At 40.5% G+C, this 18,317-nt stretch overlaps 1 protein-coding gene across 3 annotated transcripts in view; it reads right to left on the reverse strand.

Moving 5' to 3' along the window:
• Nucleotides 1-18,317, reverse strand: part of cep55l (centrosomal protein 55 like) — a 38,092-nt gene that overhangs the window by 14,855 nt on the left and 4,920 nt on the right. For 2 of the 3 annotated variants that reach the window (XM_041209059.1, XM_041209057.1), the window contains exons 2-5: nt 16,005-16,283; nt 12,471-12,524; nt 10,613-10,772; nt 4,938-5,254 (exon numbers count right to left, since the gene is read on the reverse strand). In XM_041209059.1, the coding sequence (XP_041064993.1) occupies nt 4,938-5,254; nt 10,613-10,772; nt 12,471-12,524; nt 16,005-16,283 (810 nt within the window). The remainder of the gene's footprint in view (nt 1-4,937; nt 5,255-10,612; nt 10,773-12,470; nt 12,525-16,004; nt 16,284-18,317) is intronic. The other variant, XM_041209058.1, reaches the window with a different exon arrangement.

The raw sequence follows: 18,317 nt of genomic DNA on the forward strand, positions 1-18,317 counted from the left end.
CTAGGTTGATTTTTAAACAAACCACTTCAGTAGTTTTGAAACACACATCAGTACTGGGTTCAAATAGAACCAAGAAGCAACTGAAAATATCAGATTTGCAGAATGCATCAGCGGCATATATTGTTGCTTTTTAAGGAATTTAACTGAAGTTCTGTTAATAAGTGGCCAACAAAAAAGAAAATCTCAAACTGTGGCCTGGTTATAAAGAGATTCCTATGACCCTGTGCTGGGTCATTAATATATTTTAACCATCTTGATGTGGACATTAATAGTTCTACTATTAGGGTTATTCATTTCAAACAAATTCACTTCAAGCAAGTTCATAGATCTGTTTTATGTTTTTTAAATTAAAGCGTTAAATGAATAAGATTTGAAGATGTCAAAAATTGATAGTGGTAGCACTACAGGTGCTGCCTACTAAATACATGGTGCATTTAAATCCTGTGTTAATGGGTTCCTAGATTTAGGCACCATATGCTCTAAATCTATTTCATGATCATTCTGTATTGCCTCTTTTAGCTGGACTTTTATCCAATATGCAACCCTGTATCACTCCCTTCCCACTCATGCGTTAATGTTAATCTCTTTCAGGAAAATAAGACTTTTTTTTAAAAAAGGACTGCATATTCATACTTGCAACATTAATTTGATATGAGGAAGCATTTCTTCTCAAAGTTATTGCCCTCAGAACAGGTCGATTGCCAATATACTACTGGTAAGGAGCATATCTCAACAACAATCACCAACTGTTTTTGAAACATGTTCATAGGCTGATAGAAAATGAACATAATGATCTTAATTTTATTTTTAGATTTCGGCTTTTTTTTTAATTGTGTCCCTTAATATACTGAGGTAGAAACCCAAGTGCTATAATCAGCAGTAGTGCAGTGGCAGGACAGCACTGAAGTAGCATGCCACACAGCAATATCATCTTATACAGTAAATCAATTGGCTGTGCTAAATTGCATCTTTAATGCAGAGCAATCATTTTTTAATAGCAATTTGCAAAATACTAGGAGTAATCTTACTAGTCCTTTACTGATAGGTGCAGATGTACATTTTTACAATAACCAGCTATTCCTACTTTCAGAAGATTCTCATTTCACAAGTATGCTCCATGACAAGTTCCAAGCTTTAAATATGATGATGGATTCAAACATAAAACAACAAAACTATTAAGAAAGGACGTCAGGGGACATTTTTCATCCAGAAGTTTATCAAGCTGTGGAATAAGTTACCAAGTTGAAATAAATAGCAAAAATGTGTTCAACAGGTTGCAGTTCTGCAGAGATGGGATATGGAAACATGGTGAGATGACATGTAGTTAGAATTTAAGAAAATAATTAAAATAGGGTCACACTCGACTTTGTACTTTGGTGATTGGGTGAAAAAAGGCCCTAAATGGGTGCAGTGCTAAGAGACAATTGTTTGACAGTCCAGATTTAGCACATAATTTTGGCCCCAATTACTGATTACTATAATTTGAGCTTGCTCGGAGGTGATTTAAAAAAAACCAATTCATTGATAGGGTGTGGGCGTCGCTGGCTTTTATTGCCCATCCCTAATTGCCCTCTTGGTGGTGGTGCGCTGCCTTCCTGAACTGCTGTGACGTAGGTACAATCACAGTGCTCTTAGGGAGGGCATTCCAGGGTTTTGACTCAGCAACGTGAATGAACGGTGATATATTTCCAAGTCAGAATGGTGAGTGGCTTGGAGGGGAACTTCAAGGTGGTCATGTTACCATGTGTCTGCTGCCCTTGTCCTTCTGGATGGTAGCACTCATGAGCTTGGAAGGTGCTGTCTAAGGAGCCTTTATGAGTTCTGCAGTGCATCTTGTAGATGGCACACACTGCTGTCACTGTGCGTCGCTGGTGGAAGGAGTGAATGCTTGTGGATGGGGTGACAATCAAGTGGGCTGCTTTGTCCTGGATAGTGTCAAGCTTCTTGAATGTTGTTGGAGCTACACTCATCCTGGCAAGTGGAGAGTATTCCATCACACTCCTGACTTGTGCCTTATAGATGGTGGGCAGGCTTTGTGAAGTCAGGAGATGAGCTCGTTGCCTAAGGATTCCTATCCTCTGACTACTCTTGTAGACACAGTGTTCATACAGCTAGCCCTGTTCAGTTTCTGATCAATGGTAACCCCCCCCAGGATGTGGATAGAGCAGGATTCAAAGGTAATTTAATTGAATGTCAAGGGGTGATGGTTAGATTCTCTCTTGCTGGAGATAGTCATTGCCTGGCACTTGTGTAGTGCAAATATTACTTGCCACTTGTCAGCCCAAGCCTGAATATTATCCACGTCTTGCTGCATTTCAACATGGACTGCTTCAGTATCTGAGCAGACATGAATGGTGAACATTGTGCAATCATGACTTCTGACCTTATGATGGAAGGAAGGTCATTGATGAAGCAGTTGAAGATAGTTGGGCTTAGGACACTACCCTGAGGAACTCCTGCAGTGATGCCCTGGAACTGAGATGATGGGCCTTTAACCTTCCGTTGTGCCAGGTATAACTGCAACCAATGAAGAGTTTTCCCCCTGATTCCCATTGATTTGCTATGGCTCCTTGATGCCACACTTGGTCAAATGCTGCACTGATGTCAAGGGCAGTCACTCTCACCTCACCTCTGGAATCAGCTCTTTTGTTCATGCTTAACCCAAGGCTGTAATGAGGTCAGGAGCTGAATGGCCCTGGTGGAACCCAAACTGAGCGTCAGTGAGCAGTTTATTGCTAAGCAAATGCTGTTTGATGGCACGGTTGATGACCCCTTTCATCACTACTGATGACGGAGATAGTGATGGGATGGTATTTGGCTGGCTTGGATTTGCCCTGCTTTGTGTACACAGGACATACCAGGGCAATTGTCCACATCGCCAGATAGTTACCAGTGTTGTAGCTGTACTGGGACAGCTTGGCTAGGGGCGCAGCAAGTTCTGGAGCACAAGACTTCAGTACCAATGCCGGAATATTGTCAGGGCCCATAGCATTTACAGTGCCCAGTGCCTTCAACCATATCTTGACATCACGTGGAGTGAATCGAATTGGCTGAAGATTGGCATCTGTGAATCTGGGGACCACCAGGAGGCCAAGATGGATCATCTACTTGGCACATCTGGCTGAGAATTGTTGTAAATGCTTCATATCTTATGCATATCTTAACTTATAAACAGACAACCACAGGTTTAACACTCGAGTGCTGATTAAACACAATTTTTGTGGAGTAGTATACGTGGGGTCCTTGCACCCACTTCCATTGAAGATGTCTGGCTGACACACAGTGCATTGGAGGTCCTGGTGACAGAAGCCTGGAGGAGAGATGTAAGTGCATCCAAGGTGGTGGTGGTAGGAAAGGACCAACCTTGTCCTCCTGTAGTTGGTGCTACTCTACTTGGCTCCTCCCATTTCTTATGCAGAGCAAGATTCCCATGCCCAAGCACACTTTGCCTGGTGGCTCTTCTAAAGGTCTCTCATAAGATGCAGCAGCACAGTATTTACTCTCTAGTGAAATCCTCACCCAGTTTCTGGAATAAAATGTTGCTCTTGGGTTAGTTCAGTCTTGACAACGTGTTCCTGAAAGTCTCCACATGTTTCAGAGGTTCTCTTCACAGTTCCAGCAACAATGAGCCAGAAATGATAAGTATCCCTTTAAGCAGCATTTGAAATTAACATCAATGCCAAGCTTACACCCAAATGGCTGGTCACTGTTTGGAGGGGGTGTTAGTTGAAGCGCTGGCCAAAATGCCATGAAGCCTCTTTAACAGTCAAAAGCACGTGCTTTAAGTGGTAAATATCAACTTAACAAGTCTCTGCATGCACATTCCTAGTGCTGGTTTTAATTCCATTATCAAGATAGCATCTTGTGCTAAACAGAGGCTAAACTAGCATTTCAGCTCAAGCCATCTTGGCCATCTCTTTACCACCTAAAGTCTTTGGTATAAAAAAAATCCCCCACCCCTGCCACCCCAGGTGTCCTACACCAGCAGAATGCACCAACCATAGTACAGAAAAGCCCACACTGGTGGAGCTCCACCTCACCAAGCTGTGCGCATGCTCAGGTCTGGACTGCAATCTGATCTTAAGAAATCAAAATGGCGGCAAAGGACTTACATGTATAAGGGAGTTAAGTTTACAAAAAAATTAATCAGACTGAAAACAAATAAAGAGGGCACTCAGAGCGCATATCTCTGTCACATTGTATTAACTCAACATTATAACAATTATGCAGCTCTTTCTTGAGGCTTTTCCCTGTCCTATTGATGCTCTAACTACAAAGCTGAAAAAAGAAATCCTTTTATAAGAGTGTACATCTCACTGAGGCAGCTACAGGCCAACTCACATCTAACAACCTGCTCTGAAAGCTCTGCTCACATTTTGACAGCTGTGACAAATTGCCCCACAGTAGCTAAAACAACCCATAACAAAGTCACCCTATCTTCCAATATTAACAGATCCTTTAAGTTCCAGGATCTAAATTCGGATCCCCATCTTAGCCAAAATCTAATCAGCTCTTCCTTGGGCCATACCCTGTGTACCATGTTTTGTTGAAGCCGTCTATTAGCTTTTGTGATATACTGTTTTCAGACAAACAGATTAACAAAAGGGGCCGTAACATTACCTCTGCCTACCCTTAGCAGCAGAGGCAACCAGAGCAATGAGAAATAAGTGCATAGACACATACACATCATTCCCTGCAACACCACCCTCCCCTCAACAAATATACATCCAAATGTTAAAGGCCAGTCAAAGGTTACATGCTCAACAGCTCAGGTGCATTACTTTGGGAAATGCAGTTGTCAACCCAGGTTAAAGAGGTATGCACAGACAGTGCAACTCCATGCTATGCACTCTCACCTCAAAGTTTTAATAGTATAGCTATCACACAAAAAGTCAGATCTGACCAGCATATTAAAAAAAAATCAACTGAATTTTTACCTGGTACAACAGGTCGGCTGATCTTTTTTTCTCCTCTTCATACTGGACTTCTAAATTTTCCAACTCAGTTTGAAGTTTCTGTATTTTTTCAGCTAAATACTTCTTTTCTTCATCAGCCTTCCATTTGCTACATCCTTGTTCTGTCTGTAGTTTGACATTTAGGGCATTGACTTCCAAGCACTTTTCTTCATAATGCTTTTTCATATCGGAAAGATCCGATTTAAGTCGCCCTGCAATATCACGCTGTGCTTCAAAATCCTTTTTAGCAGTTAAAAGACGTTGGTCATAATACTTCTGTTTATCTTCGAGCAGTTGACCTGCCATGAACATCAAAGCATGTAATTTAAGTCTAAGGTTCATGAAAAATAAACTTTAAAATCAAGGTTCTTATCGTCACAGGGACAAAAATATCTACCACAGCCACTGCCCAATATTACATGTATCGCTAGCCCAATACTTGAAGGAATATGCTGTAATAGTATGCGAAAGATACATACTTAGGTTAGATTAGAATTAGTTTAGATGATGATTACAGGTATAAAGCAAGAAAAATTGATCTCAAACTTTCAAACTCAAAGTAAACAGTGAAAATGTTAGACATGGATACAAACTAATCAATGATTTCTTAGTACATAACTTAAATATTGCTGAAGAGAGACAGGTTGCTGAACATAAGAAATAGGAACTGAAGTAGAGCATTTGGCCCCTCAAGCCTGCTCTGCCATTCAATAAGATCATGGCTGATCTTGTGTTTCAATTTCCACATTCCCATCTACCCCCAATAGCCTTTGATTGCCTTGCCTAACAAGAGTTTATCTACCTCAGCCTTAAAACATATTCAATGACCCTGCCTCTACCACCTTCTGAGGTAGAGTTCCAAAGTCGTACAATCCTGAGAAAAAACTTCTCCTCATCTCCATCCTAAAAGGGCGACCCATAATTTTAAAACAGTTCCACGTAGTTCTGGACTCACTGACAAGAGGAAACATCCTTTCAACGGTCACCTTGTCAAGGCCATTCAGGATCTTGTATACTTCAATCAAATCACCCCTCACTCTTCTAAACTCCAGTGGAAGCAAGCCCAGGCTGTCCAACCTTCCCTCATAAGACAACCCATTCATTCCAGCTGTCAATCTAAGTAAACCTCTTCTGAATCGCCCCCAATGGATGTATATCCTTCCTTAAATATGGAGGCCAAAACTGCACACAGTATTAGAGGGGCGGACTCACCAATGCCCAGTATAACTGAAGCATAGCATCCTTACTGTTATGTTCAATCCCTCTCGTAATAATAGCCTTAATTACTTGCTATACCTGCATACTAACTTCTTGTGACTCACGCACTAGAACGCCTAGATCCCTCTGCACCTCAGAATTATGTAGCCGTTCTCTATTTAAGTAATACTCTGCTCTTTTGTTCTTCCTGCCAAAGTAAACAACTTCACATTTTCCCACATTAAACTCCATTTGCCAGATCTTTGCCTACTCATTCAACCTATCTATCTCCATCTGCAACCTTCTCATGTTCTTTTCACAACATACTTTCCTACTTATCTTTGTGTCATCTGCAAATTTAGCTCCCATATCTTCACTTCCCTCATCTAAGTCATTGATGTAAATCGTAAAAATTTGAGGCCCCGGTACAGACCCCTGTGGGACTCCACTCATCACATCTTGCCAATCCAAAAAAAGACCCATTTATGCATACTCTTCTGCTTTCTGCCAGCCAGCCAATTTTCTATCCATGCTAATGTTGCCCCCTACACAATGCGCCTTAATTTTCCATAATTTTTGATATGACACCTTATCAAATGCCTTCTGGAACTCCAAGTACAGTATGTCTACTGGCTCCAGTTTATCAACCACGCATGTCGCTCCTTCAAAAAACTCCAATAAATTGGTTAAACATGATTTTCCTTTCACAAAACCATTCTTCCCGTTTGCCTTGAGCTCTTCTAAGTACCCAGCTATAACCTCCTTAATGATCAATTCTAACAACTTGCCCACGACAGACATCAATGTTTCCTGCCTCCTTCCATTCTTGAATAGAGGGGTTATATTTCCTACTTTCCAGTCTGATGGAACCTTTCCAGAAACTAGTGAATTTTGGAAAATTAACACCAGCGCATCGACCACCTCTTTTAAGACCCTAGGATGTAGTCCATCGGGACCCAGAGACTCACCAGCCTGCAGCTCCAACAATTTACTCAGTACTGTTTCCCTAGTGATTTCAATTTCACCAAGTTCCTCTCTCCCTTTCACCTCCTGATTTGCAGCTATTACTGGAATGTTTTTGTATCCTCTATAGTGAACACAGAGCAAAATATTTGTTCATTTCTTCTGCCATTTCCATATTATCTACTATTAACTCCCCACTATTATCTATTAACTCCTCACTGGACTTACTATGTTCCTTTTAAATATCTGCAGAAATTCTTGCTACCCATTTTTACATTTCTAGCTAGCTTCCTCTCATACGCTAATTTCTTTCTCCTCGTTAACCTTTTAGTTATTCTCCGCTGTTCTTTATATTCTGACCAATCATCTGTCCTGCCACTCAACTTTGCTATGTTGTATGCTTTTTCCTTAAGTTTGATGCTTTCCTTAACTTCTTTTTTTAACTGCGGATGGCGGGTCCTCCCCTTAGAATCTTTCTTTATAATAGTCTGAAATATCCCCTTAAACGTCTGCCACTGCTTCTCTATTGATTAATCCTCTAGACTGGTTTCCCAGTTCACTTCAATTAGCTCAGCTTTCATCCCCACATAGTTGCCCTTATTTAAGTTTAAGATACTAGTCTTAGACCTATTCTTCTCTCTTTCCAATTGGATTTAAAATTCAATCATATTGTGGTTGCCACTTTTACTCCGATGCCATTAATTAATCCTGCCACATTTACACAATACCTAATCTAATATAACCTGCTCTTTGGTTGGTTCCAGAACGTGCTGCTCTAAGAAACTATCTCGGAAGTATTCTAAGAACTCCTCATCCAGACTACTCCTGCCAATCTGATTTTTCCAGTTTGTGTGTAGATTAAAATCATCCATGATTATTGCTGTCCCTTTACCATGTGCACACAATATTTGCTCTTGAATACTTTGTCCTACACTGTGGCTACTGTTCAGGGGCCTGTAGACCACTCCCACTAATTACTTTTATTGCCTACTATTCCTCATCTACACCCAAATCGATTCTACATCCTGATCTCCTGAACCAAGGTCATCTCTAACTACTGCACAAATGCCATCCTTGATCAACAGTGCTACCCATCTACCTTTACCTAGCTTCCTACTCTTCTTTAATGTCACGTACCCCTCAATATTAAGCACCCAGTCTTTGTCCTGTTGCAGCCACGTCTCCGTAATTGCTATCAGATCATATTTATTTACTTCAGTGTGGGCCATCAATACATTTACCTTATGAATGCTACGCTCATTCTGATAGAGAGCCTTCAGTTTTGTCTTTTTCTTACCGTTGTAACATCTAGTCTTGACTGTTGATGTATTCTTAGGATTTTTCTCTTTGTCCCTTCCTGCCACTCTGACCCTCATTTCTCATATTACTACTTTGCTCTCCTGTCTTGGCTTGACACCTTGAATTGTTACCTTTACCCAAGCTTGACCTCTCACCCTCTCATTTAGTTTAAAGCCCTCTCTGCTTCCCTAGTTATGCGATTTGCAAGGACACACGTCCTAGCATGGTTCAGGTGTAAACTATCCCAATGGTACAGCCTCCACTTTCCCCAGTATTGATGTTGGTGCAGCACAAACTGAAACCCACTTCTCCCACACCAGTCTTTGAGCCACGCATTTATCTCTCTAATCTTATTTGTCCTATACCAATTTGCACGTGGTTTAGGTAATCCAGAAATTATTACTTTTGAGGTTCTGCTACTTAATTTGGTACCTAGCTCCTCATACTGACTTTGCAGAACCTCTTTCCTAGTTCTACCTATGTCATTGGTACCTACATGGGCCAGGCAACTGGACCCTCCCTCTCCCTTTGCAAGTTCCTCTCTAGCCCTGAGCAGATGTCCCAAACCCTGGCAAGGGGCAGGCAACATAGCCATCTGGACTCTTGCTCTTTGCTGCAGAGAAAGCGTCAATCCCCCCTCACTATACTATCCCCTACTACCACTACATTCTTTTTGCTCCCCCTGCTTGAACGGCTTCCTGTACCACAGTGATGGCCAGTCAGCTCATCAACTATTCAGACCTCGCTTTCATCCACACAGGTTGTGAGCACCTCAAACCTGTCTGACAGTTGCAAAGTCTGCAAAGAGCCCGAGGCTCTTCCACTACTGTCATCTAAGTCCCATTACCTGCCTCACTGACAGTCACATCTTCCTGTCCCTCACTGTTGACCAAAACAGATGAGCCTCTAAGAGGTGTGACTGTCTTCTGGAACAAACTATCTAGATATTTCTCCCCCTCCCTTATGTTGTGCCAGAATTCCTCAAGCTACTTACACTTCCTGTAGATGTGTTTGTCATGGATTGTCTTGGCATCCAAAAGCTCCTACATCCATTTTCATATTGCACTCATCGGCTCAAATGCAAGAATACCCAATTTCAAACAATCGCAACAATTTATACTGCAGGAGAAAAAGGTAATGATTGGTTGACAAGTCAGCCAATTCCTTTCTCCATGGCAATGCCTCAGCCAATGTGGAACCACAGGCTACAGCCTATAGTTCCCCATTGCTTTCTCCATGGCAACACCTTAGCTAGAGTTGACTTGTTAACCAATCAGCACTCTTCTCCTGTAGTATAAATTATTGTGATTGTTTGAAATTGCATATTCTTGCATTTGTCCTGATGAGAGCAAGATGAAAAGCTTCAGCAATATGTCTCTCTTTTCAGCAATAGACAAATCAATTAATTCATGAGCTAGAACTCACCCAAAAGTTCATGAAATAATAATGTGTGATTGCATTAACATAAGAAAAATGACAAAGGACTTGCACCTTGACCCTCATTTTAAGAGAACAGAGGACTCTTGGGACAATGAGAAGCAAGATGTAGAACACAGATGTTACTGTTAAGCTTATTTGATACAATTAAGTACATACCCATAGAGGCACAGATTGGATGGTTATTGAGCACAGAGACATTTACTGACACAGAAGTAGAGTCAGGAAATATATATCTGTAATGTTTCACTGTTAAATTTATTTCAAGTAAATACTGGCTCTGGTTGCTTCCTTCACTAATTGGATATCAGGAGTACAACAATTACAAGCAGAGCATTTCAAAGGTTTTTTTTCGGACAGTGGGCCTAGTATTAAACTAAGAGGACAAATGAACCAAGTGACACTTCAAGAAATAACAGAGCAGCAATACAAGTCAAGCAATTCAGATTCCTGTAAAACAGCGGAGAAAGTTCAGTTATTTGTACTGGGCATCCCAAATCCATTGGGATATTGTCCCATTATTGATGAAAGATGTGTACTACTTAGTGTTTACAAGGTTGTAAATTTTCTTTGAACTAGATGCTGCCATTCACATTTCTATTTGAAGCGAAAAGTGCCATGTGAAATAGAAAAAAGGTATGTCATTTTTAGGGCCTGAAGATAAATTTGTCTCGTTGGACATGACTTATGCAAAAGACCCTATCATGCATGCACATTACAAATATGCATTGAAGGTGCTGTGTGATGTTACACGTGGTTACTTTGTTTGTTAGAGGAATGATGCAGCTCCATACTTTCTGCTTTGGAGTCACAACACCGACTATTGTGTTGCTCCAGCTCAAATATCCGGGCCAGCAGCCCCCTGACGTAGGCCTCTCGTTGCTGGTCATAAACCAGCCACTGCTGGTTTTTCTCGAGAGCCTAGAAAACCAAAAGCAGTTGTTATCTATGGCATGCATTTCCACCAAGATATGCATTTCATCAAGTTACAAAAAGGATGCATACGCAAAAACCTTTGGGTTTAAATACTATGAAATCAAAAAGGAGAAGTCCAGAGGTTAGCTTTTGAAAGACAAGATTCAAGTGAAAACAGTCCTGTATTGCTCTCTCAAAGGCTGACCAGTAACCGTACACTGTCAAGATTTTTCTGCATTTGCCCCTTCGGGTCTTAGCCAGCCACACACCATATGTATTTGTGTGAACAACTGGTTGCAACAAGCAGTAAAGTTTTTCAATATCTATTAATATTATAAAGTCAAGCCGGCCCATAGGGCCAAGATGCTACTCTGTGCTAAGAATATTTGGATTCCCTTATTTGTAGGTCCCAGTTAGACAAGTGGAAGTGAAGCCTTGGAACAGAGAACTAAACAGCAGACCCATTTAAGCCAGATGTCAGATGGGAACTGAATGTCTAACTGCTGAGAGAGAGTTTACCAAAAAAGGAACAGGTCATGCACCTGCCTTGGGTCAGAGAAAAATAGCTTAGTAAAATTGTGAAAACATGAACAATGGTGGGAAGGATTAATATTTGTAACAAACAGTAATTTAACTGGGCATTTGATGACACCTTGCTAAGAGACCCTAGAAAGTCATCTACACGAGTTCTTTTTCATCTAGCACTTCCTCATATTTACCACATCATACTTCAAAAGCAGTGCCATTCAAAACTACAAATATTTGGATAAGACCGGCTACACTTAGTGTAAAATAACTCATGATATCCTTTTGTGACATCTAGTGGAGATTTTAAGAAATGTTGCAACCATAGGTGATTAAACATCGTTACCTTTTACACTCATCCAGCGACAAAGAAGCATGACCATTTCTATTATTGCAGTCCCCACCAATTATAGTAGGCATATTAATTTTGAGTTATGGTGATATGGCAGGAGCTGTGGCAATTCTGTTAATGAAACTAAAAACTTGTAACTTTTTAAAGGAGAGGGGAAAAAGTGGGACAGCAATTTTGACAGTAGGAAGAAAGCACGTTGATTTCCAATTCACTGACACATACAACTAAAGCATCTGGACCTTCAGCATGCCATCGATGGATGGTACTGGTTTTTCCTCAAGCATGTTTAATCAGATTTCCTAAGTACATTGAGGGATGGTTGAAGAATCTTTCAGACCCCCTAATTACTTCTACAAGGGAGCAGGTGCTGAAACTAATGCAAAATTTTCTTCTAGGACTTGATTATGTGCCCGAGGAGAGGAATTGTCAGTAATTTTATGAAATCTACCAAATTATTTTCTCTGTGCCCAGATTTTGCTCCCCAATAAATTGCCAGCAACCCTTTATACAGCTGTTTCTGCCCGAAGTAATTGGAGCATTTCAGACACTAACTGGCAACTTTGGAACTGACATCAATGTAAACTGATAATGGTTATTGTTTCTTGGATGATATATGGGAGCGTCCATTTGAAATTCGAACTGTTTAATCTGTTGGGGACTGTACTTTTGAGGTCTTGTTTTAATATATAGTAACTTCTTTTTTCACTACTTGGATGCTTTACCCGATCCTCCACTCATCTCATTTTTCAAATTATTTTCAGAGGCATATAACCAACAGCTCAATTAGTATTTCTATTGTTATATATCAATGTAACCAGAGTACTTACATCTTTTAGTTGAGCCTGGAGTGTTCCCATTTCATGTGACGATCCACTTTGACTCTACAAGAAATGAAAACAAAGTTATTGTATTAATTGAGGCCGGAAAATAAAAACTACAACAGAAGTGTTCTATCAGCACCTCTAGAAATTAACAATGACACTTCATCTTGTTTTTTCTCAATTTAAAACATCATTCAAACATAATTTCAGATAATTAATTCTGATGAGGGGGATTAGACAAAACACATTGAAACCAATCAAAAAAATAAAGGCTGGAAATTGCTGCAGCAGTGCATTTTGAGATGTGCACAGGTTAAGCGTTTTCCCTGCACGCTTCAGCTCATGTTAAGTTGCAAAACTGGTATAGAATAATGGGTGATTTTTAAGGAAATGTTTCAGGTAAAGGCTTGGTACTTTTCAAGTAGGATGCAAGATAAGGGACCTAAAGCCAGGAGTCTTTGGATGACAATGGAAATAGAGAATATGAAGAACAAGTGGAGGCAGATGATGCAGGTCAACTGAATTCTTCAAGCAAGAATCAGGCCAAATACAATAGGTTGAGACACAAAGTGAAGAGAAGAAAAAGACTGGCAAAGAGAGAATACGAGAATAGAATGGTAGTCAATGTAAAAAAGGTAAACCAAAAAATCTTCTACTGGCATGTAAAAAGTAAATGGTATAAGAGGCAGCGTGGTACCTATTAGGGACCAAGAGGGTAATATATGCTTAAAGCCCCAAAACAAGCCTAGAATACACCAGTGCTTTTTATCAGTGTTTATTATTGAGGAAGAGGATGCTGACAAAACATTGATGGAAGTGAAGATAGCAGAGGTAATGGATGGGATGTAAATTGATAACCAGGATGTACTGTCAAGGCTGGCTATGCTTAGAATGCCTAAGACGCCTGGTCCAGATGGCTTGCATTCCAGATTGTTGATGAAAGTTGGTGGGTGGGGGGAGGGGCAGGCTGGTGGAGATAGCACAAGGGCTTGCCATAATCTTCCAGACTTCTCTAGACACAGAGGAAGTGCCAGTGGATTGGAAAGCAGCATCTGTGACACCCTTGTTCCAGAAAGAGTGTAATGACATTCCTAGTAACTGCAGGCTGGTCAGTTTAATGTCAGTGGTGGGCATGGCTTTGGAATCCATAATCAGGGGGGAAAACCAGACGCTTGGAAATATGAATTAATTAAGCAGAGTCAGCATAGTCTGTGAAAGACAGGCCATGTTTGCCTAATTTAATTGAATTTTATGAAGTAACAGAAATGGTTGATAAAGGGAATGCAATATAAGTTGACTGTATGATTTTTTTAATGAAAGCTTTTAATAAAGTACCACATAAAAGACTAGTTAACAAAATAGAGGCTCATGGAATGATAGTTCATGTCAGCTTGGACAAAAAAATTAAGGCTTAAGGACAGAAAACAGCAAGTCATGGTAAATAGTTGTTTTTCCAGACTGGAGGATGGTACAGCAATGATACCAAATATGGAGGTGTGGCAGATAATAAGAATGATACCAACCTGTTACAACAGGATATGCATAGGCTAGCAGAATGGGCAGCTAAGTGGCAAGTTGAATTTAATGCAAAGTGAGAGATGATGCACTTTGGCAGAAGGGATTGGGCGAAGCAAAACAGACTTAATGGCACAGTTTTAAAGAATGTAAGGGGCAGAACGACCCAGGGCTTCTCATGCATAGGTCTTTGAAGATCGTAAGGCACATTAAATCATGAGCTTCCAAAATAGAACTATCGAGTATAAAAGTAAGGAAGTGATGCTGAACCTTTATAAAAATGTGCCCAACTAGAGTACTGCATCCAGTTCTGGTCATCACACTTTAAGAAGGATGTGAGCGTTCTTGAGATGGCGCAGAGATTTATCAGATGGTTCCAAGGATGTGGGACAAGGTTAGGTTGGAGAAGCTGGGGTTGTTCTCCTTTGAGCAAAGGAGATTTGATAGAGGTGTACAAAATTAAGACAGATTTAGATAAGCTAGACAAAGAAAAGCTGTTCCCATTAGCTGGTGGTACAAAGAAATTAGGGAATTCAAGGTTTTGGGCAAGAGACGCAGGGGAATGTGAGGGAGAACATTTTTTACGCGACAACTGGTAATAACCTGGGACTTGCTGCATACGAGGGTGGTGGAAGCGAAGACAATTAATGATTTCAAAAAGCAATTAGCTGAACATTTGATGGAAATTAACTTGCATGGCTATGGGGATAGGAATGGGGGAATGCTAAGTCTATGGGCTATAGTGAATAATTCTATGAAATGCCCACAGCGGTTAGCTGCAATAAGATATTTTGTTGCACTAGCAGAGGGGTGGATACAGATCTAGAGAGCTGAAGTTTTACTGTTGTTCTCACATGTGGCCAGACTTCACCCGAAGCACTGAACACTGTATTGCTCACCTATTCACAGGAAAGAGATTGCTTCTTGGAAAATAGAGATGTGAGCATTCCAAATGTGTACCAGGAATTTAATTTTTGATGAAAGCTCAAAGAAATTGGACTGGGTTTCTTTGAAAGAAAAAGAGGTTATGAGCAATGAAAGCTTTGAAGTCAATTAAAGTATGTTGAACTGAACCTTATCCACCCAAAGGGTAGAGTTGTGGAATCATCAGTGAAGGACATTGAAGGACAGTATAAATAATAGCCCTTCAAGACCCCATTGGACACAATTCCAGAAAGTGAAATGGCTGAGAAGGTGAATCAATCTTTGGAAAAAGGACAGACTTATTTGGGTCCAATTACATTTTCCTGTTCCTAAAGTTTTTATTACTTCATTAGTCAGCAAAAATTGTAAGATCGTTGCTGAAAAACATTATCTATTGTTTTACAATAGGTTGGACATTTTCATTGATTTGCCCATAAAGCAATAGAATTTTTTGAATTCAATTTCACATGCCAAGATCTGGTTTAATAAGATAATGAAAACAATCCTGTAAAGTAATCCAGCTCCAGCAGCAGACGCATAAACCTAGCATTGGGCAATTTCCTAATCTTTGGGCTGTAAACTCAGTACTAAATCATGGCATTGCTGCAACTCAACTGCAAAGAAAGAAAATTACGGGGCAGCACAATTCAGGTCCCTCCAAGATTGAATTTAGATTGTTTGATTCAAAGACCCAAGCACTAACCATCACAGATGCCATGATAACAATAGATTAACAATGGGCAAATCAAATTCTATAATTTTACTCATGCTTACCCAAGCACATAACTGACAAGTGAAAGTCCCAAGTGTGTTGTGCAGTGATCAGATAATGGAATATTTTGCATACATTACTAAGTATTGTTCTCTGACCATATTAAGTTTATGTACAAAAATATTGTATTCAAAAATGCTGGGCATTTTTCCCCATCAAGCACCCCCTTTTCAAAAGATGGAACACCACTGTACATGCCATCACCATAGTCCATTATCTAAAGCCCAACAAGGTACTATTGACAGGTGATGGTGCTTTGGAGGATTAAATATATACATTATGTAAAACTGAAGCGTATAAAATTGGGATGATTTAATAAACCATTCTACCTGAGGCAAAAGAGTTGGAACGTTGCTTTCAAGTTCTTTGCATTTTAAAGTGATTGCAGACAGTTTGTTTTTCAGATTTTCAGTTTCCTCACTCAAGGACTTGAAGAGTTGTTCTTTTCTCTTGATATCATTATTTTTATCTGCAAGCTGACTGCGCAGGGCATTCATCTCATTACCTCCAGGTTTCAATGGCTGATCTTTCATCGTCTGTAGCTGCCTATCCTTCTGTTCAAGTTCTTGGATGTGCTTCTGCTTTGTAGTTTCAAGTGCAAGAATTTTCTGTACAAAAAAAAAAGTTTGTAAAGATATTGCCTTGAAATTTCCTCTTTAGTAAACAACAAAAATAGATAGCTAAATATTTCTTTCAATTGAGCATGCCCACAAATGGAGAAGTATTGTTAGAAAGGGTCGGAATTATCCACAAAGATTAAAGGGCTAAATTGTTGGAATTGAAAGTACAAATGGATACCATTGTAGAAATTTGGGAGATTTTAGTATTATGTTCTTCTGCCAGGCCAGGAGAACTCACTTGCACTTTAAATAGTATCGAAGCATATTTTATGTCCACCTTGCCATATGCTAGAAAGCCAGTTGAAGAAGTTGAACTGGAGCAGATCTTTACACACTTTTATAAGCATTTATTTACAGAGTTAAACATTACAAGCATGTGCCTCCGAACACAAAGTTTCAGTCTTTGCCCACTTATTGGGCCACAAGTAAATCTATAGTTAATGCCCACAATCTTCAAATTACAATGGACAGACCTAACGGGGCAGACTGCAACTCAACTCAAAGGTTCATTGGAAAGACAGTACCTCCGACAGTGAAGCCTTCCCTCAGTATTGCATTTACATGTCAGCCTGTATTATGTGCTCAAGTCTCTACAGCAGGTCTTTTTGACACAAAAGTGAGGGAGAACCAAGATGATACCAAGGACTGTTGAGTTTCGATTCCCCTCTGCTGAGTTTGCCGATTTTGCCTGCTGTTCCATTGGAAGACTAATTTTGGCCTCAGTACCATTACTGCTGATTAATTTCCAGGTGCTCATGTAAATCAAGATTGGCTGCAATGCACATGCGGTTGAATGTTCAACAATTTGCTCGACTGTTTCTGAAAAAATGGTTACTTAGAAAAGATCTCCAGTGCTCATGGAAATATTTCCCAGCAAATAGACAGCATTTTAGTGATAGCCACCACAACATGGTACAATTTAAGCTTGTTATGGACAAAGAAATAGACAACTTGCAAAAAAATGTTTTGGATTGGGGGAAGAGTGGATTTTAGTAAAATAAGGTAGGAGCTGGCCAAGATTGACTGTGAACAGCAACTGGTAGAGAAATCTAGAGGAGCAGTGGGGGTTGTTCAAAAACGAAATGGGGAGGGTACAGGCTCAACATGTCCCCTCTAGGGTGAAAGGAAGGAGTAACAAGCCCAGAGAACCATGGATGACCAAAGATATTCAGGATACGATGAGAAGGAAACGAGAGGCTTTTAGCAGGTACAAGGGAAGCAAATCAGCGGAGGCATTAGTGGAGCTTAAGAAAACAATTAGGAAGCAAAGAGGGGACATGAGAAAGGTCTGGGTGGTAAAAGTAGGGAAAATCCCAAGATATTTGATAAGTATATCAATGGGAATAGGATGACCAGGGAAAGAGTAGGGCCCATTAGGGACCAAGGGTGTAATCTAAGGGTGGAGCCAGAGGACTTCGGTAGTGTTGAATGAATACTTCACATCCATCGTGACCCAAGAGAATGAGGATGGAGGTATCGAACTTGGGGAGAGAGACTGCGAGGTTCTTGAGCAAATTGATATAGAGAGTGACAAGGTATCAGAGGTAAAAGCAAAATACTGCGGATGCTGGAAATCTAGAACCAAAACTGTCTCTTTATGGGGTATGTAGAACATTCCTTGTTCCAGTCCTACTCAGGCCCCCTCCCACAACTCTTTCCCTGGTACATCGATGGCTGCTTCGGTGCCGCTTCATGCTCTTGTCTGGATCTGGAAAAATTTATAAATTTTGCTTCCAATTTCCACCCCTCCATCATTTTCACGTGGTCCCTCACTGACACTTCCCTTCCCTTCCTTGACCTCTCACTGGTGATAGACTGTCCACCAATATTCATTACAAACCTACCGACTCCCACAGCTATCTTGACTACAGCTCCTCACACCCCACTTCCTGCAAGGGCTCCATCCCATTCTCTCAGTTCCTTCGCCTCTGTTGCATCTGTTCTGATGATGCCACTTTCAAAAACAGTTGCACTGACATGTCTTCCTTCTTCCTTAACCGACGTTTTACACCCACGGTCATT

The sequence above is a fragment of the Carcharodon carcharias genome, chromosome 17 (genome assembly GCF_017639515.1).
Source record: "Carcharodon carcharias isolate sCarCar2 chromosome 17, sCarCar2.pri, whole genome shotgun sequence".
Taxonomy (NCBI): Eukaryota; Metazoa; Chordata; class Chondrichthyes; order Lamniformes; family Lamnidae; genus Carcharodon; species Carcharodon carcharias.